We start from the raw sequence: 21,780 nt of genomic DNA, 5'->3' as shown, positions 1-21,780 counted from the left end.
CTTTTCAGTGCTTATATCTTGGTTATTAATACTATCATTTGCCTTCTTTTGGAAAATTGAACTCATGTGATAGAGGAATTTTATGTGTCAAATTCTGATGCAGAAATTCTGGTATGAGTGCTTCTGTAAAATACAGAAGTGGAAAATGGAGGTTCTATGGTAGGAAATTATTTTCTTGTGTGGTTTTTAAAATAAATTTTATATGATTAGGCCAGCAAAGCACAATGCCAACATCAAAAAATCCATTACCTGTTGTTCTTGTCCTGGTTTTGGCAAATTTAGGCAGGCATTGCAAGATTTTATAAGAACTGTTATGTAATACTTCAGGCAAAAAAATGATTAAAAGAGATAAGTTATCATATATCTAGTACTAGGTAATCAGATTAAAAAGAAAAAAAAAAACCAAACAACAACTGGGAAGTGCAATAACTGGATTTGCTAATGCCACATAAAATAAAAATATGAGTATGTATTTGGATTGCTGCACAGGGCAAGTGCCACAGAATTTTCCCTAGGGAACATTCCTCTATTGGCAAACTGTGGTCAAATGCAACAAACAAATCTTTTTTGTCTTTAATTATTGTGATTCTGCTTAAAAGTTAGAAGACATCAATTTTAGCATGTGGAATGTAGTTGTGAAAGAAAATGGGTTTCCTGAATTTTTAGTGATTGACTAAAATTCACACACATACTGGTTATTTTAATTTAAGGAAAAAGGATTTTGTTTCTTATCCTGTTACATAACCCTGGATCTATTCTCCCTTGAACACACAAGTATGATTATCATTAATCTTAAAGGGAAACAGTTGTCTTTCAGAATCCTTTTTGAATTTCTAAATTTTTATCTTCTTTTTTTTAAAGTTAGATCCCAAATGACTGGATATGAATTGAAAATGAAAGCACATTGTTTATTTTTTTAATTAGATTACTTTAATCTCATTTATACATAGTTTTTCTACTGTTCTTCCCAACAGCAATAGTGAAGAAAAAAACATTGTTTTAGAGTGACTTCCAAAATACAAAACATACGGTTCATACAGCATGCAGCAGGAGACAGACTACCTGTTATTACTTTTTTAGCTCATTTTTATGAAACTGGCTGACTTTCAGTTCAGAGACATTCTTTAATAATACTTATATTTTTCATTCTATAGTGCATTCCTTTCAAGGATTTTAAATTGCTCAGGAGATCTTGAAAATCCCAGTGAAAACCTTTGGATATATGAGAGGCTTTTATTTCCAGGTAGCTGACTGTCAGTTAACTTGAGGCACTCACTTTTTTCAAAAGCCAGTGTGACCACTTTGGTTCCAGGCTGTTTGGTTCCTGTGTGTTTGCCCCTCACTTCAGGAATCAGCCACTGTAAAGCAACGGGCATTTCCAAACTCAGAAAGGACCAGCTCCAGCCTCTCAGCCCTGCTAAGTGCCTTAAGTTAATTTGTAATTAGCTAGATGTAAGGAAAGGACCAGTGCAGGCAATCCCATAATGGCTAGGCAGTCTCAAATATAAGCAAAATAGGCCAGCCAGAGCATTAAAGCAAGAGAATTTAATGCCAACTGGCTACTTTTCAAGAAGATCTGTGGTTTTTCATTGCTTTTATGTTTGTCTTGTAAACCGGGTGCAGAGCTCTATCACTGGCAGGTTCACGTGATGGGGAGTGTACCAAAAACACAGGTCATGTTTTGGTTTCTGTTTGATACCTTATTTATTTATGATTTATAAGGATAAACTAAGAAAAATTAACTGTCCAGGCCATAATTTCATCTAAAATAAACACAGACTAAAACTACAGCAACTTAGTGGATTGCGTGGATTAGTGAGATATCCTGGTATGTAACAGCAATAGCAACAATTTATTCCCCAATTTAGTAATGCTTAAAATCTGCAATCCAGAGTCACTCCATGATAAGCAAATCCCTTACAAAATCTGCTTCCCTTTTTCAGGCTCAGGATTCTCTGCTATACAGGTGAACCCCAGAGACTGACCCCATATAACTTTGTGTGGGAAAATCATGTATAGAAAATCATTAGTGCAATGGATTTATTGAGACCATGTTTTTGCCATTCTTGCTTACACAATCCTTTACAGACAGTGCTGTCCATTTCTCTCCAAAATTTCTGCTGGACTTTACGCCTGGATGAACTTTGTTTTTTTTTAAATTTCAATCTTTACTTGTAAAATCTTCCCAATCCCTGCAAAATCTCCTCTTTGTCCATGCCCAGTCTTGGTCCTGAGTCCATGAAACATCATGTTCCCTCTAGCAGACAAACAATGAAAACAAGTTTTCTCCTGAAAAATGAAGAAATATTAAATCGATTACCATTTCAAAATTAATGAGAATTTGCTGATGAGCATATTTTAGGTCCTGGTGTAATATCCCTCCCTCCACCTCACCCTATGGAAGCCTGGATTACCTCTGCCACAGCCTTGGGTTAATATTCATCCATCTGAAATCTGGCACTCACATCCCTGCCCCTCAAGACCTCTCTACATGGGTGCAAATACAGTGAATCTCTCCTGACTTTCATACCATCTCAGTACATTTCCACACATTGTAGCCAAGCTGGGGATTTGGCCCAGTGTCTTTTTTAAACCCTGTGACCCAGACGTGGAGATTAAAAAAGAGTTGTGTTATCGGATTAAACAGATACAAGAGGCACTCGCTGCATCAGCATCCAACACCTTAAAACTCCAGCAAGTAGATCAGCATGGTAATGGCAAAAATAGTCTCTGAGAAAGAGGGAAACCTCAAAGGAAGGTGATGGCAAATCCGTGCCTTGGGCTGGGGTGCAGAAACCTGCCACTCTGACTGGTTGCCAAAGCAGCCGTGGGGATATGGTGTTCTGCTTGCTACAGCATCTTGATACAGGATACACTCGAGGTATAAAAGTCATTTGAACTCCACCTACCTGTAGCCAGAGTGATTTTGGCCTTAGTTAAGTTCGGGTTAATGTCTTCACAGTGGGGTTTTTAAGGGGTTAGGCTTGATTGCATTATGAACTGCATCAGCGGACACTGAAATCAATAAAGCTGCAGAAGCAAAAATTCTAACAGATTAAAAACAGACCTACATGAAAAGGATAGTAATTTCAGGCACCATTTGTATGCTTAATATTATACACATGCTTATGCTTTGTAATTTGGGCTCTAACTTGTGATTTTGGTTACATAAGAGAGTGGAGAAGCCAGAAGCATTAGTGCTGCTGTGCGCCACTGCAGCTGAAGGCAGAGCTCCCCCAAATATTCATCAGGCACATTCTCAGAACTTGTGCTGTCTCATAATGAAATAGCAGATAGCAATGTGCACATTTATGGCACAAAAGGACTTATTATTACTATTATTATTGCTATTATTATTATCGTTATCGTTATTATTGGTTCCAGGTACTGTTTACATGCCTCTGACTTCAAAACAGCTTTGGCTGTTGGTCTTTTACCCCAAACATTTTATTTTTAAACACATGGAGAAACCATGTGCTTTGTGTGGCTGACTTTTAAGAAGTGAGGAGCAACAGAAGAAGAGAGAGCAAGAGACAAAATACAGACTTTGATTCCTCTAGAGAACTAGAGCAAAATATTCCACTGCTGTCAGTGGTACAGCTGTGCTGGCAGGATCCTTCACACAGACAAGGCTCCAGCCACTACTTACATTTCACTGATGTGACTGCTGGCTCCTAATCTGCATCTAGGCATCCTCACTGCAACCAAACAAGTGGCTGAGCCGGTAAGAAACCTTTTGCTTCACTCCCTAGTGCAGCCAGAGCCGCCTGTTTGTGGTCCCTCGTGGAGCCTCACAAAATGTGAGCTGCCTCCTGCAAAGGATGCCTACGAATCAAAGTTGCAGTACACAAGAAACCTGAATCAGAAGACGTAGGTGGCAGCATGGACTACATCATTAGGAGTTTAAACGAGGCTGTTCAGTGGAGATATGTCATCAATTAGCTGTGTATATCCTACCTCTATCTGGTTTTCTGCTAAAAACCTACTCACGTTTCAAATCAGCTCAGATACGGAAAATCACAGAATGCACTGGAGTAAGGGAAAATTGGCTGTATGACTGTGGCACGGGGTTTTCTGGAATCCTATATTGCCATCAAAAAGTCTGCAGAATGGTGCAGCTTTTGCAAGAACCAGCTAAGGAAATCAGCCTTTTCTGAGACCTCCCTGGAGGCTGCTGTGATGGAATTTGATCCCCCCAGCAGCCTATGCATAGGTTATGGGTTCCGGAGGTGGTCCCCCAGTATCTGCTGTTCTGGTTTGTGGTGTAGAAAGGTTTCATCTTGTATTCGGGAAAACCTAGAGAGCAGAGGTGTGGGGACTATTCACTCTCCTTTGGTCCATCCCTGCTGTGCCCAGAGCAAGGTTAGCACCGTGGGACTTCTGTGAAACACAGATGGCCCCAAAATCTCCTTTTCACCACAACGGTACCCCCACAATGCAAATGGTATTTTGCAGTGCAGAGGATCTTACTAAGTCTTCAGCAGGGGTTATATGAAAATGCCTCAAGACACTCTCTGCTGCTGAATCCTTTCATTAAGAGAACCAGGGGGATTGCAGGTAGGAGAGCAAGGACATGTTTGAGTCATAAACCCGCTCGCCTGCAGGGGAGGAGGACCTGCTTTCGGTTCTGTAAACGCGACGCAAAACAAAACGTTGCCCTGCTCATTTTCCCCGCCGATCGCCCCGGCCGTACTTTGTCCTCCCGCTGCCACCGGGACTTTCCGGTGCCGGGGATCGCGCTTGGGAGGCGGCAGGGCAGAGCAGGGATGTCCCAGCCTCCCAGGCACCTGCCAGACCACGCTCCCGCGTTGCCTCCTCCAGCAGCAGACGGCTCCGGGAGCAAACCTGTCCCCAAAGCCTGGCAGAGCGGCACCGGCTCCAGAGTCCAGTCCCCCGGGGGGCCGAGGAGAAAAGCGGAGAGCCAGGGCCCGGGCGCAGGGACAGGCAGCGGCGGTGACAGCGCCGTGGGATGCTTTTTCTGCGAGAACGGCACTCTTTGTGTAAAGATAAAAAATACCGATTAAAAAAACGCACGAAAATGAAAAATACCGAGACGAGCTCAGCGGCTGGGAGCCCTCGCTCCGCTCCCTGCCCGCCGCGGCAGCCGCGGGACGCGGGCCGGGTCCCTCGGGGCGGCCCCGCTGCCGCTCCCGCTGCCCGCGGCAGCCGCGGGGGAGGGCGGGCGGCCCCGGGCGGCCCCCCCGAGCCGGCGGCCGCTGCCCCGCACCCGCCCGCCCCTCCCCGCCGGCCCGCGGCCGCCTGCCAGCCCGGGCTCCGCCGCCGTGTCTGCGGCATGGCCCCTCCTCCCCCACACCCCTTCCTTTAGGCTCCCCCCTCCCCAGCAAAGAAGAGGCCGTGCCGGTGTTTTTCCACTCAGCAGGATGGGTGATGCTCAAAGCTCCCTCATTAGACAACAGACACGAGAGGTCAGGAAGAAAGCGCTTATAAATTACCGTTTCCTCCTGCTCGGCGCTGCTAGTCGCGCCGCACCGCTCCGCCGGACGCGCCGCAGGGGCGCAGCGGCGCGCAGGCACCGCGGCCAGCGGACACAGGTACCGGCACCTCCCGGGCGGGAGGGCGGGCGGGCGCTGGGGCTGCCGCTGCGGCGGTGGCGGTGGCGGCGGCGGGGCTGGCGCGGAGCGGCGCGGATCGCCCCTCGCCGCCGCGGCGAACAAAGGGGCGGCCGCTCCGCGCCCAGCGGAGCCGAACCGAGCCGGGCCGGCGGCGGCGGCATCGTCCTCCCTTTGTCCGCCTCGACTCGGGGTGCCCCCGGGAGCGCTTTCCCTTCCCCCCCTTCCATTTACTTATTAATTCATCCTTCTCCTTAAAGCCCCCTCCTCCCCAGCTCTCGCATTACCTCGGCGGTGTTTTTCCTCCCCAGCGGTTATTTACCCCACACCCCCCCACACCTTGCGTTAACTTTTTTTGGCGATAACATTCTCAGCCATTCCTCTTTGGCGGCCCTCCAGCACATCGAAGGCGCACGCTTCTCTCCCCGGCTATTTTTGCCCATTTTTTCTCCCACCCCTCCCCGCTGTGCTTTCTCTGTCTGCCGTGCGCTAACCTCGAGTGAAGAGTCTGGTACAGGCAATGCTACATCTGATGCTAATGGGCCTACCTGGTGGGTAATACCGCTGCTGCTGCTTTCTTGTGATTTCCCTCATTTTCCTTTTTATTCCCCTCATTTTCCTTTTATTTTGTGGGTTCTTGACATGCTGAAATCAAAGTACTGATGGGGCTTAGAAATAAAACACAGGGACTACACAGGGCAGGTTACCAAGCTCAGCATGGTGCGAAGGGGTGATAATTCTGGGTTTGTTTGGGGATAACTTGGATCCAAAATTCACCCGCTGGCTTTAAGATAATGAATGCCCATTGCTGCCTGGTATTATAGCAGGAGGTATGTGGGAGGACTCACAAGGTTTCCATATAAGAGCATGGGAGAATTTATTTCACCCAGGCGAAGAAATGTGCAGAGTATGTGTTATTTATGACACTGAAGGCAAGCTGTGTTGTCCTTAGGCAGCTCCAAGAGTGGCAAAACTTCTACAATTTAGAAATTGTAGAAGCTGATTTCTGCAGTTTAATAAGAGCTATGTTTAAAGGGAAGCATGGGTGAAAATAAAAGAAAGGAAAAAGTAGTGGGAGACCATCCAGATAAACATGAAGAAACACAACCCCATACTTATTCCAGCACAGTTTGTGCCAAGGTGTAAAGATGGAGGTTTTTGATGAGTTCCCATGTTTTTTAACCGTATTGGGAAAGGCATTAAGAAAATGTGCCGAGAGGAGCTGGTTACGTTGATAGTGCTATTTTGGTAACTGCATTTTTTTTTATTGCTTGCATGTGAAAATGTTTTGAGTTTTGGACAGGCAAAACAGTGAGGCAGTCCTGACGGGGACAGATGTCATCGGCCGTGTAACTCGGGGCTCGGGTGACAGTTGCTACCGGTTCAGATTTTATGGCTTTAGGTTTGAGGGTAAATCAGCCCGTTAAAACCTGCTGCTGTGGAATTTCGATGGGAGAGGCTTTGGTGAGAACTCTGATGGTTGTTGACAGCCGGGTGTTTACCTCTGGGTCTGTGTTCAGCCAAGCTGACTGCTTTCTGGCATTGCCTGCCTTTGCCACAAGTGGTACGGAAAGGTTTCCTTGAAGGTTATTGTGGGGGTTTTTTTAAGCAAAATGTGTGAGTAGCTGAGGCAGCCAGCAGCTTGACAGTGACAGTGTCCCTCACCCGGACCAAGTCGAGTCCGAAGCATGAGTGTGGAAGGAGGATGTCTGTGCTGCCCTCGTTAAACTGACATTAGAAACGTCATTTTTGGCACTTTCAGAGATAGTATCTTCCTGTTTCCCCTTCAACTGTCTCTGATCTGCTTTGCATGTTCTCTTTTTGTCTTTTTTCTCTTTATTTGCCTTTCCCCTCTGTCCCTTCCCCTTCGCACCTCTCTGCTGGGTGCTAGCGCAGCTCCCACTGGAGGGCGGCAGACACCTTTCCCCTGCCCGGGGCTGCCCGGGACCCCGACCCGCGGCCGGCACAGGAGGGGCCGCTTCTTGCTGCCATTTACTAACCTGCTTCTCCCACCTGCGCTGTGAGGGTTCGTTTCTGTCATATTTGGCAAAAAGCAGGAAGTCGCAGGTGGCACTCTGATACCTGCAGGCCCCGAGAGGGTGGATGCCTGCTCGGGGGGGGCTGCATCAGATTCCTGGGGCGTTTGGTTTGTTTGCTTAAGGAATCTTGGTCTGGAATCAGGTAGAAATTTGGAATCTTTCAAATGCTACCGACTTCTGTTTTATTTTCTTTTTCTGTAAGCAGAAACAAAATTTGGCATACAGCTTTTCATCGGTAGTTTTAAATGTGGAGCTTTTGTGTGGGTTGCCTGGAGGTTTCATGTCAGAGGTGAAGTGTTGGGGCAGTGGCAGGAGACTTCAGCTGGTGTGAAATGCTGGCAGAAAAGAGGTGCCACATTGTCTTGGAAAACGAGGAAGATACTTTAGGTTGGCTTGGTCTTGCTGCAGAGTGCTTGGGAAACCTCCCATGCCTGAGTGGAGTTCTGTTTGTAAAGCCTTGGTGAGGATCTTGTCGTACAGCTAATCATTGCTAATATTTCAGTGAGGAGTTTTTTAAATCAATACTCTTAGTGTATCTTAGTGGCTTCCAGCCAGGTCCTATGGGCTGGATGTTTCCAAAGAGACTCTTGGGCACTTTCCAGACAGTGATATTCCTAGGATTTTCATCAATGCACATCAACGCTTAACAGCATCCCCCTATTATTGTAATTTTGCCCCTTCTATATTTTCCAATGCCCCATATTTTCGTTCCAGTGGGGAGTGGGGCAACCTTGCACCAATGCCCCAGTAGCAGTGCTGCCAGTTCCACCAGTAAGGGGAGTCTCTGCAGTGGTGCCCTGCCTGGGGTTTAAATCATGCTGGCAAACAACTCTGAAAAGATTATGCTGATTAGTTTCTTTTAAATTTAACCACATTACAACACTTAAAAATGGATGGGAAAGCCATGGCAGTTGCAGCCTTTTGTAAGTAATGTTTATTTGATTGGTCATATGAATAAATTGTAGATCATTTAAGAAGTGAAGCTTTGAATAGATTACTCAGTCAGATTAGTGCCTTCGACTTTTCATCACTAACTTAATGACCAGAATGGATCAGGTTTATTTTTTTAAAAAGTAATCCTGTGTCTGCTCCAGTAAGAGCTCTATACACAGAACTAAAATTTATTCTAATGGCACTCTAGGGGGGCTGCTTCCAGGATTGGATCCTTGGCCTTTAGAAGAAAAGCATGAGGATGAAAATTCAGTGATTTAATATTTGTTGAATTTCTTCCATACATGCCTATTTAATTGACCCCTCAGCTGTTGTAGCGCCATGGATTTAATTGATTTGCCTGAGCTTTGTTTACATCCTGAGGCATGTAAACTTTAAATTGCTTACATAGTAGCTAATATTGATACAAAGTAATACAGTAGAAATTAATTAAACATTCCACTCTTCACTGTTCGTTTTTCCCCAAAAACCTGCTGTTGGAAGGGCTGCTGTGCTGCCAGTCCATGACTCTGAAACCATGGCTGGTGTCCACAGCATCCTCTGTATTTCTGTCAGTCTCTTTTTTTTCCAACGTGTCCAGATTTACACCAGCAAAAAGCCATTTAGTGCCAGCCCTAAACTGTGTTCTGAGAGCAATCCACTGAACCCACCAGCTCAGCTGGTGGAAGGGGAGTGTGAATCAAATGCCAGCAAGGGTGGGTGGGTGGCAGCAGGGTGGCAGGCCCATGGCTGCAGGAGGTGGCTGTTAAGGCCTGTTGGGAAGGTTCCCCATTTCAGCATTTGCTGGGTTTCCTGTTGTGGTTCTCTGTCACTCAGAATTGTCACAGCCTCGAAGGATGCCTTCGCTGCTGTGGCTGCTCAACCTGGGCTTGAATGCAGTCAACACTTGAGCACTGGCATGGAAAAACAACCCTGCTGTGCCAAAATGCAGTAGGAGGGCCCTGCTTCATGGTGTCGGTGTGAGTCCCATGTCTATAGGTAGGAGAACAGCCCATACACTGAGCCATGGGGTTATTGCTGAGCTGGAATGTAGTTAAAGGTTCTTTTATTTTTTCATTTTTTGATCTAGATCACATGGCATTTGTATTTTATTTCACTGCTGCAGTGTAATTGTCCTGCTATTTAGAGGGATATAGTCATATCTAGAGACATATAGAACAATATGTGATGTTCTACATAGGATGAAACATACAAGAAATTATCTCCTGTTTTGGCTTTGGTACTACATTCAGTGTCTTAGTGTTCTTCAAATAGGAGTTTTTACTGATAAAATTCAGAAAACGCAGTGCATTATAGCATTGAAACATGTCTGACTTATTTTGCTGGACCCATTTTTTTTTTCCTTTAAAATATTTTTCCCTTTTCTTTTTCTCTTTTGTTTTTTCCAAACAGGAAAAGAAAATACGTTCAGCAGAGATTCTTCTTCATGTAAGTGTTATTTATGCTTGTTTATGAAATTACAAAAAGGCTTAAAAAACTCATTAAAACATTAAAATACTGAACACTTACCATCTGTTTGTAGAAACCAAGTATAGAGCATGTAAAAATAGGCTGTAGTTATACAGCAATAATGCTCAGCAACTGATATCTTAAATCTGTCTGTGCAGTTCTTCTGTGTGTATCACCACAGAATTTAGAAAACGTTGCAAAGCACTTTGCAGACATTTTAAGCAGCATGCCCATAAAGTCGGTGTGTAAATCATGGAGGGATAATGTTAAAATGGTTTGCCCAAAGCAGAGGAGACACATAAGTGAGAGCTTGATTTATCACCCCAGAGTCCTTGCTCCCCAAACGCTGTGACAGAGTCAGCTTTTGTGCCTTGGATCCTACAGAATCCAAGCTCTGCCCATAGAGCCATTTGTTGTGTGCAGGTGTGTGCATGTGTGTGTATGGGTAAGAGAGAGTGTCTGTGTGTGTACCTGGCCTCAAATAGCCTGTAGGTATTTCAGGCCTTCTCTGCAACCTATGGTGATGCCCATTAAGGCAAGAGTAGATGCCACCAGCCATTGGTGGTAGGTACTGTTGCAAATGTTTTGTGGAAGCATTTGGCTCCAGCCTGGCTCTCAGTCTGGGGGAGCCTGTTAAAGTGCTCCTTGTGGGACTGAGAAAGCTGCATGTCATAAAAACCCAACAGGTTTTTTCCACACCATCTAGCGACCTGGTTTCTTTTTTCGCAGATCTCAGCTTTGAAAACTGTTGAGTAGTATTGAAAACTCTGCTGTGGTATTTCTTCCTAGTAAATAAAACTGATTGAATGTTTTACGGGGCTGCACAGATGAAGACTCTCATTGCCTTTATGCAAAATTAGCTTAGCAAGGAAAACGACTGCATTGTTCCCAATGCAGGGCCCGCTTTGCATAACTTCCGAGCATGTACTGTGTCCAGTGGCATGGCAAGCCCACGAGCACTCACCTCAGGCTGATTTCCCATAAATCAATTTTTTTTTTTTTTTTTTTTTTTAACAACATGTATCTCGGAATTGCAGCACTCCATTATGCTTGCGTAGCAACTTGCTGGTTAATATGTAGCAAAATGCCGTGTGGTAACAAATGTTTTTTTGCTATTGTTGAGCTGGAATGTTAGTTCAGCTTCTAGATAAAAGTGGCTTGCGCAAGGCGTCCCGGTAGACCATGATTTCTGTGGCTTGTACAGTAGTTCTGTAGGCAGTCGTGTTCTGCTGTTCCTCTCCCCTGTGCTTCCCTTCATCTTCCACGTGAGCGAGGGGTGGGCTGATGGAAAGGCAGGAGCTGCCCTTTGCATCCTGCAAAACACCAGCGTGGGGTTCTTATTATGCCTGTTGCTAGTCAAGCATCTGTTGAAAACACTCTTTATTCTGGTTGTGTTGCTAGCAGAAACATTGTTAGATGCTTTATTTAATAGCTTTAAAGCACAAGTGTTCTTTGGCTGGTTTTATGGATAAGACGATATTTTAAAAAAACCAAAAAACCCAAAACCAAAGAAATCCAGTACTAAGTGAAGGATACCCAACCAAAGATTAGGAATCCTCCTTTCCTGCTGCTGGGAATCCTAGCTGAGACTATGTTAAGCATTTGTATCTTTGAGAAGGTACATCATCATTTTTACAAGGTAACAGAGAAGAAAAAAATACAGAAGGTTTTTGAGTATGAACATTTTCAACATTTGTAGCTCATTATTATTTCATTCTAGAATGGGAAATTCAAATCTCTTGAAAATCCTGTGAGGCATATGCTTCCCATAGATTTTAAAGGGGAAATGGTGAAGCAAAACCCCCTTAAGGGAAGAAGCTCCCAAATAGAGAAGAACCCAAAGAGATGAACCCTACGGCAGTGACTGTTGGGTGTCTGGAAATTGCAGAATAACCCCACAGTGCAGATTGGGAGTTTTGCTTGGAGATTGTAGTATCCCAAAGAAAATTCCTAAGTCCAATACATACTCTCTAAAATGAGTAATGAAAAGTCAGTGGTCCAGAGGCCATTTGCAGTGCAGCCTTCCATCACATGCTGTGGCTTTTCAATGGCTGACGGCAAGCTTTGAGCACCAGAGCCTTTCTCCTCTGGTTCTGTGCATGAAATATTATGACTTTGACTGATAACTCTGTTTGTGCCTGTCTGTGCATTGGCTTCCCTTGGCTTCTACAACGGTGGGAGTTTCCAAAAGAGAGTTAAACTCCAGGGATGGGAGTATTGAGGTTATAGTGAAATGGCAGAATGGTGAAGCATCCAGGACAGGGGTCTCTCCCAGGTCCTGTTCAGAGTTGGCTCCTGTGGCAGTGGGAGCTCATTGGGGATTAACCTCTCAGGCCGTGGCTTGGGCCAGTCTCTGTGACAGGAGGTGACCGCTTTGAGAAGGGGCTCTTTGTGATAGTAACCAGCCATGTGTAGTTGTAATGATAAGAAAGGGACCATCTTATTTTAGTCTCTTTGCGACAAATACTACCACAATTCATTACTTTCCATCAGTGCCTCATCCTATGGAGGAATCACCACTGCCCATCTACATTGAGGAGGGGACAGAAGTCCCGATTGGTGAGTGCAGTTGGGATGGGATTTGTTTAAGGGAGGGTATTAAGGGTACTTGGGTTTTATATTCCTCACATTTGTGTGTACCCATTTGTCATTGAAAATGGTAAGGTCTGTTGCAAATGTTTTGGGGATTTTATTTTATATTCTTCTTTATTTTATATTTGGAGCTCCTGAGAGGTGTTGAACACTGCTAGCATTGGTTTTCAGTTAATCATAAATCAAAGTACATAATGTATGCAGTGACATTGAAAGCTTCTGTGCAGGATGTCTTCACACAAGGATGAGGAAGACCCCAAGTATCACAAGAGATAGTTCCCACTTTGGCCTTTGACCTCAGTGTTGAGGTACTCAGCATAATCTGAGGTCTGGGTCAGTGTTTTTGTTCTTGCTGACACTCTCATGCCCAGGACCCAATAGACTCACATTGTCCACACCACTGCATAGGCAGAAAAGAGGCAGAGAGTTTTGCTATGCACCTTGGAGTGCTTCACACCCAGCTCTGAGCTCTGGTGTAGATGTATTGTCACTACCTGGATGTATAGGTTGAGTGCTGTTTTGGGATTTTTTTTTTTTTAATAGAGAAGCAGTCTTGAAGATGACCCATAAAAGAGCCCAACTAAAAGATCAGTAAGTTGGACTGTGGTGATCTTTATGGACATTACAAAGTTTTGATGGCAAAATTTCCCAGAGCCCCATCCTTACACAATCTCTTCTGGTCTGCATACAGTAAGTGTGCCTTAGCTCTCACCTTGGGAGTTTGCCCTTGTTGAGCAGATGTGTCTCTTCAAACAACTTTTTCTTATTATATATCCTGAATTTTTCCATTCCTAAATTCAAGCAATTGCTGCTTGTCTTACTATCTTTTGAGCTAGATTAATTACCTTCCTCTACACACAGTACCTGGAAGGTATTTATAGCTGGATCTCAGCCCAGGAGTCTTCTCTTTTATAGACCATTTTAATTTTAGCTCTCTTACTCTCTCCTTAGATCACTTTTGTTGTCCTTATTTGTATTTCCTTTAATTTCTCTATCTCCTTTCTAATCTATGGAGATTTGAACAACTCATAATTTGTTCACTGTGGCTGTTTTGACATAGCATTATGCTTTAGATTTTCTATCACCCATTCCCTTGTCCACAGCCAGAAATAGCTTAGCCTTTGACCCTTCTGCATCACTCAGAAGCATCACAGAGAGAAACTCTGTTACTTGGCTAATCTTACCTGCAGTCACCTTTAGGTTATTCTTGGATTCATGGCTTTGCTTCTGCTCCTCAGGCAATGTTACTGCACTCCTGGGATGTTGGGCTTTGTACTTCCTAACACTAAACCCCCTCCCATTGCATGCCACTTATTTTTTCCAGGAATATTTTGAAACAGTATGCCATTATTTATTTTAATGCTCTGGGATTTTATCATTTACATAGAAGTTGTTACTATTTTACCATATGTAGAGAAAAGTACTTAAAATTTTAATATTTTGATACCTATTACAGATGTCTTTTGCATGTTAGTCCAGCTTCATCATTCTTATTTGTATATCTTCCCTGATTTTCCTTCTTCTAGTTAAAAAAGTTCATAAAAACTGGCAGGTTTAGCCTTCTCCTTGTCTTCATTTTGTCCCTTTCCTCATTATACGATAAGAATATTGTTTCTCTACCTCTTCTATGCATGGCATGATGTTTCCCATAGCAGATCATTTTCTCCTCACCTCTCCTGGGGCTGTAGTCAGCTGAACATCTGCTGGACATTAGACTTCTCTTGTAGAACTGTTAAGGTTCTGTCCTGGCCCCTGGGATATCATCTTGTCTTTCCCACTGCTCTGAGGAAACCTGGACCACTGAGGTCATGGCACCTGCACCACAAAAAATACTGTAAGGCTGGTGAGTCACAGAACTGACCAAACAACCAACCCAAAAACCCCCAAGTATGAGTGGAAAGCTTTTTAGGGGATGTTTGTTCAGTGCTGTCACGAAGCAGGTTTGTTGGATCAGGCTCTGAAGTGCAGCACCAGCTGTTAAACAGCCAAATTGGGTTGGAGAGGGCACCGTGTTTGCTTATTCTAAATAAGTGTCTGGACTGTCAATACAGCCAGCTGTGGTTGAGGGGCAATGAGTGGAAAAAGTAAATGATGCCGAGATGAGGGCAAACCACAAGCCCTGAGTTTGGTATCTGAATGTCTGACGTGGGTCAGGGCTTTTAGATGCACATAAATCAGGGTAGGAAGCAGCCGCAAAGTTCTGGTCTGGGTCTGGGTCTCGGTATTGATCCTGCTTTCCATTGATCTCACCAGTGTGATCCACATCCAGAGTGCCCATTTGTACCTGTACAGACCAGAACAGGAATAAAATAAAGCCCTGTCTGCATTTAGGTTGGAGAAAAATAGCACACAGTGCAGTTGTTAAAACATTTCATTCAGCACAACCATCATTTACTTTTAAAAGGTTGTTTGGAGAAGTTAGGTTATTTCCTCATCTGAAACACATTTTGGCTGCTATATGGCATGCATACTATTTTGACCCAGGCCTGACTGGGGCTGGTAGATTGCTTTGTAGCTTCTGTATTTATTTAAAAAAATAGAAAAATCAGTAGACTCAGATTTTTTCAGTCTAAATTTAACAGTGCTAATTATTTCAAGCAATTTTAAAAGGAACATAAATCTCTCTTGTTTATTACAGCTGCTTCATGAAAACAGCAGCTACGAATAATGCTCTATAATGAAAATCTAGCTAACACTGTCATGAATTAGCCAATAAGAGAATGAATGTTTGGGATTTGGTCGAGGGCAGCATTTCCTTCTCTGGCAGGAGGGTCCTTGCATTGAGGAGAAGGTGGTTATTACCTAAATGCTGGTTTTATTTCCTTGGGTGAAATGAAGACTTGGACATTTTTGCATAGATGAATATGACTTTTGATTGGAAAAAGGCCTGTGTTCTTCTTAATAGTTCTGTACTTTTGCCTTTTCTTGAACGCATTCCTAGAGGAAGGTAGCTGAGTGAGATGCAACAAGTATTTTAATAAAGATATTTATGAGGAGATGGGGAATATGTTGTGACCATTAGCAAAGAACCTATGGAGCAGTGACAAAAAAATGCTGGGAGTCTTTGTTCAGGCACAATTTCAGCTATCTCCCACTCAACTAAAGAGTTCAGGAGATTCAAGGTGAGGAAATAGGCAGAGCAGGTCCTTATTCCCCACAGCCATTCATAGTAAAGTCATGCCCATATTCTTCCATCACTGTTCTGTTAAATGCTAAAGAAAACATCTGAGATGACACAGTCCAAATTTATGTTTTGTAAAGCAAAAACACAGGGAAAAATATTTGTATTGGTAATAATTGCATTTGGTCTATACAGGAAACCACCGAAGGAATAATTGTGTCCTTGGGGATCAGAGCAGTAGAGCTTTAGGCTGAAGTGTTTATGTTTTGCCTTCCAAGTCACATTTGAGATGTTAATGTTGTTTTATACCTATGAAACTAACTCAAAGACATACTAATTCAGGATATAATTCTCAACTGATTTATTCCAGCATAGTTTTGTTGATTCCAGTAGCATTGCTATTGCTTTATTGTGCAAATTATGTCAGAAGTCAGGCCCTGTTTTACAGGAATCAGCCCTGCTGGCCTTCAACCCTGTTCACTTCTGCTGCAGCTCTGAGTCCCTACATGGACAAAATCTGAATTAGCCACTTCCATCTTTCTGTTCCACTTTTGCTAATGAATAGCACTGGCTTCAGGGTACTTTTGTCACATGTATACAAGTGTTAAGTAGCCCTTACCTGTACAGGATTCTTACCCCCATGAAGTCATCTGGGTAGGGTGGAAAGCTCCATCAGCACTCTTGAAGCCATGTTTTCTTGATTGTACTCACAAGTCATGGTGCAGCCTGGGCTCATTTGAGGCATCTTGATTACAAGAGAAGAACTTTCTTGTAATTGCACACAGTTTCTTCTGCCACTACTCAGTCTCTGCTTTTAAGCATCTCTGATGTTTTCTTCGTGATGAAAATTAGATTTCTAGTCTACTGCTCTTGGGCAGACTCACTCAAAGAGAGAAGCTTTGTTACTTTTTATGTTTCCTTTCATAAGAGAAAGTGCCCCCTTTCCAGGCCAGAATAGTATTTGACACCCTACTGAGAGCTGGCTCTGTGTCTCTCTGGGAGATTGCCTTCCCTTGCAAGAGAAGAGAACCTTTTTTGTTGCACGTGCTCCATGGTTTGCTCTTTCACGGGGAGCTGGCACACAGAAAGCTGATTTTTGCCAGGTACTGAGTGCCTTCTGCAAGGTATTGAGTGCCCTCCTATCCTTTGCAGCCAAAAAGGAGTTGATTGCTCTTGGCATCAGTCAAATCTGGACTCAGAAGACCACAGGTAGTATTTCCCAATTATTTATGTGCTTTTGCATGCCAGAGTTGGTCTGAATTGATTTTCCTTGCATTCGAGAGATTTGAGGCATTAATGACACTTGCCTGCCACTAAAAACACTTTTTAAAAATAATAATAATACAATAATAAGCATGACATTTATTGCACTGCCGTGGGGAAATTAAAAACCCCCAAAATTAACCAAAGTCCAAGTAACTATTAGCTCTTCAGAGCTAATGTGTGAGTTATATACCCTGAATGAGCACCATATGCCAGTTCATTGTGGCACAGTGAGTCACAGGACACATTGTGGAAAGCAGTAATTGCTTGGCATGCGCTGAAGCACTCAGTAAGGCTTTTTGTTTGGTTTTCTTAAAGGAATATGTTTTACTCTGACAATAAAATGGGTATTGTTTGATGTGCTGCCACCAGGGACTGTTGCTTTTTCTGTACTTAACCTGGAGCTCACCCATTGTCACTCACCACAGACCCCCTCAGTATCTTTTGCTTTCCAACTGCTTGTATTGTGTATATGCAGTACCAGAAGAGTGAAGAGTGACCCTTCCATTTGGTATCAGCTTGTCATTCTGTATTAATCCTCTTCTCCCTTTTCCTCCTCATCTTCTTTCTTTGTCCAATAGAGACATTCAGGTTGTTTATGTGGGATAAATGTTCATCCTGAGCAGAGTGAAACAGTGGAATGAGTTGGGTTGTACAGTCTCCACACTTGGCCAGAGCTTGACCAGATAAGGCCATCAGCAAGCCAGTCTGATTTTGATATTGGCCTTTCTTTGAGCAGGAGGCTGGGCAATGTGACCTCCAGAAATGCCTTCTACCCTGAATTACTTTATGGTTCTGTTTAATACCCATTTCCTGTAGTGATTCAGCCATAGTGCTGTGCATGTCATTAACTCCTCACTCCCTGTCATACCTGCATAGAGCAGGAGAGACCTCCTGAAGGTCACTGAGGAGACAGAGATTTTACTTACATGGGAACAATATCAAGATGTAAACGGTGACCTCAGATGAGATTAGTAGGTGAAATTTGGGTATCTCTGAAATTATTTGGAATTTGTAGCAGGATTTCACTTGAGTTCTCTTCAAATCTTCAGTAAGTTCCAACTGAGTTATCAAGTTCCAAATTATCAACTGAAGAGTTTAAAGCATAATTATATCAGGAAGTATTTAGGAGTAAATATCACCTTTTTTTTTTTTTCCTTTTCAGTGACAAATCTCATTCTCTAGCAGCCTTGAAGAGAGCTTTGGGGTATTTAGGATTTAGTGAGCCACCAAGTGCCCTGGCTGGGCCGTTACGTGCTGGTTTCCTCATGTGGCTGTAACCACGTGAGGGAGTTAATGCTGCACAGAGCATCTGCTCCTCAGCTCAGGGCCCTTCCAGCCCTGCAGCTGTCTGCCAGAAAGCTGGGACGTGCACAGGGGCATCTGCCAGCTCCATCGGGCAGCAAATTTTCATGGTCAGCCCATATGTTAGCCAAAAAAACGCCCTTTGTCAGAACAATGTTATTTTAATTGTGCTGAGAGAAAGCAAGATCGCACTCAGATTCACCATATCGGCCTAGGGGATTTTGGACAATGATGTAGCTATTCTAAGGCAAAAAGAAATCTTCAAAAACTCCCTTGGTGAGAAAAAGACATGGGAATATTTCATTGGGTTTCTCTTTCAAGTCTGACAAGATAAGGTGCATTCTCTCCATCTCTCTACTTTATCAAAAAGTATATTGTTTATGTAAACACCTGATTTCCCATCAGGTTCTATCAAAAGTAAAGTTTACAAATGGGGCCACCATAGTGGATTGAAGAAGGACTAAATATTAGCAACCAAAAGCTTTTTTTGTCCCTTTTTATACAAGACAGGATTCTAAAATCAAGATTTAACAGGATGGACTTGCTTTCACTGCTGCCCTCCCTTTTCTGTAATCATATAAATACTCTCACCTCATACAGATCCTGCTTAAATGATGCAGGGTAGTGCTCTTTCAGGTGTGAAAAGGGTTTTGTGCCTGGTAGAGGGAACATAGTAATGGGAGGTACTGTTGCTCAGTAGGGTTGAAGTTCCCTTCTCCACTGCTCTTTGTGCAGTACACAAGCAATAGGTTACAAGTCAAATTTCATGGACAGATAGTATCCAAATGTGGAACTTCAAGCAGTGCATCTGACTTTGAATCACTTAGGTGATTTCTCCTTCTGCAAAGCTATCACAAGTTCGTGTAGCTCTTGTAAAGATCACTTCCAAAAATTCAGACCAAAAAAAGTCAACCAAAGGAAGTCTCTCACTTTCTGCCATTACTTTGAATGTGAAGTGGTTTTGTTACTGTCTCAGCTGCTTGTCAGGTGCCTATTGTTTAAAGTGGAACTGCAAACAATTTCCCACCTGTCCATTATTAGCTTTTGCATAAGAAAACCAAGTAGTGAAAAATAATTGTAGTGATGATGGAGACAGCTTTAGATAATAAATTTAATGTGCCATATTGGTATCCTATTTGAGTGTGTTCACAAAGATGAAAATGCACTAAGAAAAATCCTCAGCTGGTAACAGGAGTAAGTTCAGTTTATAGTAGTCAGGCCAGGACTATAAAAGCAACCTGCAATGAAACCATCAACTAGCATTTGTTTGAAAAGATAAGAAGAGATAGAGAAAAATACTTAGGCTGTTCACATCTTGTCATGCTGTATTTGGGGAAGCTTACCTGCAAAAGCCAACAAAAAACAAGTAACAAGTACCTGTAGGCTGTGAGATTGACCTTGGTATGAAGGTGGGACTGCAGATACTTGTGTCATGTATTGGAGTCAGCCTTTGCTCTAATACGATTCCCTTTGGAGGCTGCAATTCAAGAGTGAATTCTGTGAGGCTTTTGTCCAAGTCGTGTGTGAGCCCAGGGTTTTGTTCCTCTTGGGGTGTGCTCTGCACTTTGCAGACCATGGTATGCAGAAGTGGTTTATGTGTTAGTTTCCTTGGAAAAGTGAAGTATTTGCTCTGGCACTGTTTGGTTTTCATATCTCTTGACATAAAAATGAGCACAGCTCTCGGTCTGTGAAAGCAAATGTCAGAGACCCATGGCAAAAGTGAACTGAAAATACACCTCTGGTTGGGAATCAGTCTGAATCACATGGTATTTAAAAGCATGGTGGTTTAGTGGTCAGTACCAAATGATCTATTTGCAACTCAGAACTTTATTTCTTTATTTTGATCAAATAATGCCTATTGCAAAGCCTGTAGGACATAATGCTATTCCTTCTCAAATGCCCTCCAGGAGCACAGTGAGTGGCTCTGGACAGTCAGGGAAATTGAGAGGACGGGGCTGCAGCTGGAGACAGAGCCAAGGCTGTTCTGGGATTAAACAAAACACGCCATTGTCCGGCCGTGCAAGCCAGCACCTGGCACCAGCTGCAGGAGAGCAAATAAATATCATAGTGGCTACAGAGCTTCACATTTTTGTGTGTGTGAAAGTCTATGTTTCACCAATCTGTTTTGCAAAGTTGTGCTCTCCCTGAGCTTGTTCATCAGCTTTGCCACTTCTTCTTTTTGCACGTCTCCTGCAGACCCGCTCGTGCTGCTGCGCTGCCGTGTCAGTGGTTTCAATTTCATTTCCGGTGCGAAACTTCATACGCCTAATGTTTTTGTTCCTTTTTTTTTTTCTTGTTTTTTGCTTGAAGGAAAGAAAACAACAGTAAATTAAACCTCAAGGTGCTTAGGAAATTTCTGTGGCTGAAGGCCTGTGAGCTGAGGTGCCCTGGCAGAGCACCCCAGTCACCTGAGTACCCAGGTTCATCAGCAAAGGGTTGATACTCCACTTCTTAAAAGATTACAGCTCATTTCTGTCACTAAATCGTATTTTTGCTGATATTTACGGCCAGCATGGAGGAGAAGTCAAGGCTAAAATCAAAAGTAGCTCACTCTCACCATTAAGTTTTAGTGCTCATGGCCCAGCCCTCAGGGCTTTGTAACCTGCTCAGATTTTATAGCCCTGTAATGGGACTAACACTGCGGATCAGATCGCGTGTGTGTAATAGCTGTTTTCCTGGTGCAGGTTGGCTGGCTGCTTTCCACCCACAGTGCTGTGTTGCACAACTCTTCCTTCCATTAATGTACTCTAGAAAAAAAAAAAATCAGGTGTTGAGCAGATGGGGCATGGGAACAAAGGAGAAGAAAGGATTGTTCCCTTCCACTGATGGTGTGGGGATCTAGATTTCTGGGAATAAGGTACTGTGTGACATGTTTGTACAGCTGCCACAGGTGGGATAAAAATCTGCCCTCAGTTATTGCTTAAGATGAGTGGATAGAGGCAGTAAAAACACAACTCTGGCTTTGTGTGGAGGTGGCCTAGGCAGGTATGGCAACAGCTGATCAAAGCCATTGCTGGGTATAGAAGACTCTACTTGTTTCTCCAAGAATGTGTAATCTTACACATCCATCTGTTTTTTACTTAGTTAGAAGTCATAATGAAAAAGTAGAGTACTCCTTAATTGTGAGAAAGCCCTGAACATTAGCATTGGTAAACTCAGTTAATTTAAGGCTAAATTTAGAATTAGCATGAAAGAAAAAATAGGTGAGGGTGAAATTATTTCTCTCCAAGAAAAAACTACTTTGATATAATGAATTCATATGTTTTATTGCACATTTGCCTCACTAAATGACTACTTTATTGTTTATCTTCCCTGCTCAGGGGCAGTGCTCCATTATTGTAGCATGGAAATTGCTGTCTGACATTATCATGTGTTGCAAGTGCCTTGCAGAAGTGTCACATAGGATCAATACACTATTAATCACATGCAAAAAATTCAATAGGCACAGTGCACACCACTGACTGTTTGAGTTCATAAGCTTTGTGAGCTT

At 43.4% G+C, this 21,780-nt stretch overlaps 1 protein-coding gene and 1 long non-coding RNA gene across 4 annotated transcripts in view; one reads left to right on the top strand and one right to left on the bottom strand.

Moving 5' to 3' along the window:
* Nucleotides 1-887: 887 nt before the first annotated feature.
* Nucleotides 888-5,539, bottom strand: LOC136561774 (uncharacterized). Of its 2 annotated transcripts, XR_010784404.1 has the most exons (3): nucleotides 5,454-5,539; nucleotides 2,748-4,994; nucleotides 888-2,289 (listed from the first exon to the last, which is right to left on the bottom strand). It is a non-coding gene; the product is annotated as an uncharacterized lncRNA (long non-coding RNA). The 2 variants fall into 2 exon arrangements; XR_010784403.1 differs by having other exon boundaries at nucleotides 888-4,994.
* SLC6A6 (solute carrier family 6 member 6) overlaps nucleotides 5,398-21,780 on the top strand; it is a 57,834-nt gene continuing 41,451 nt past the window's right edge. The window contains exons 1-2 of one of the 2 annotated variants that reach the window (XM_066558233.1): nucleotides 5,398-5,552; nucleotides 9,953-9,988. Coding sequence is in view for 1 of the 2 variants with exons in the window: in XM_066558232.1 (XP_066414329.1) it covers nucleotides 12,514-12,568 (55 nt within the window). In the remaining variant the exon portion in view is untranslated. Of the gene's footprint in view, nucleotides 5,553-9,952; nucleotides 9,989-12,504; nucleotides 12,569-21,780 lie in introns of those variants that run through there. The other variant, XM_066558232.1, reaches the window with a different exon arrangement.

The sequence above is a fragment of the Molothrus aeneus genome, chromosome 12, assembly GCF_037042795.1.
Source record: "Molothrus aeneus isolate 106 chromosome 12, BPBGC_Maene_1.0, whole genome shotgun sequence".
NCBI classification, from domain to species: Eukaryota; Metazoa; Chordata; class Aves; order Passeriformes; family Icteridae; genus Molothrus; species Molothrus aeneus.
The sequence above is the reverse complement of the archived record's forward strand: the minus strand, read 5'-3'. Positions and strand labels throughout refer to the sequence as shown.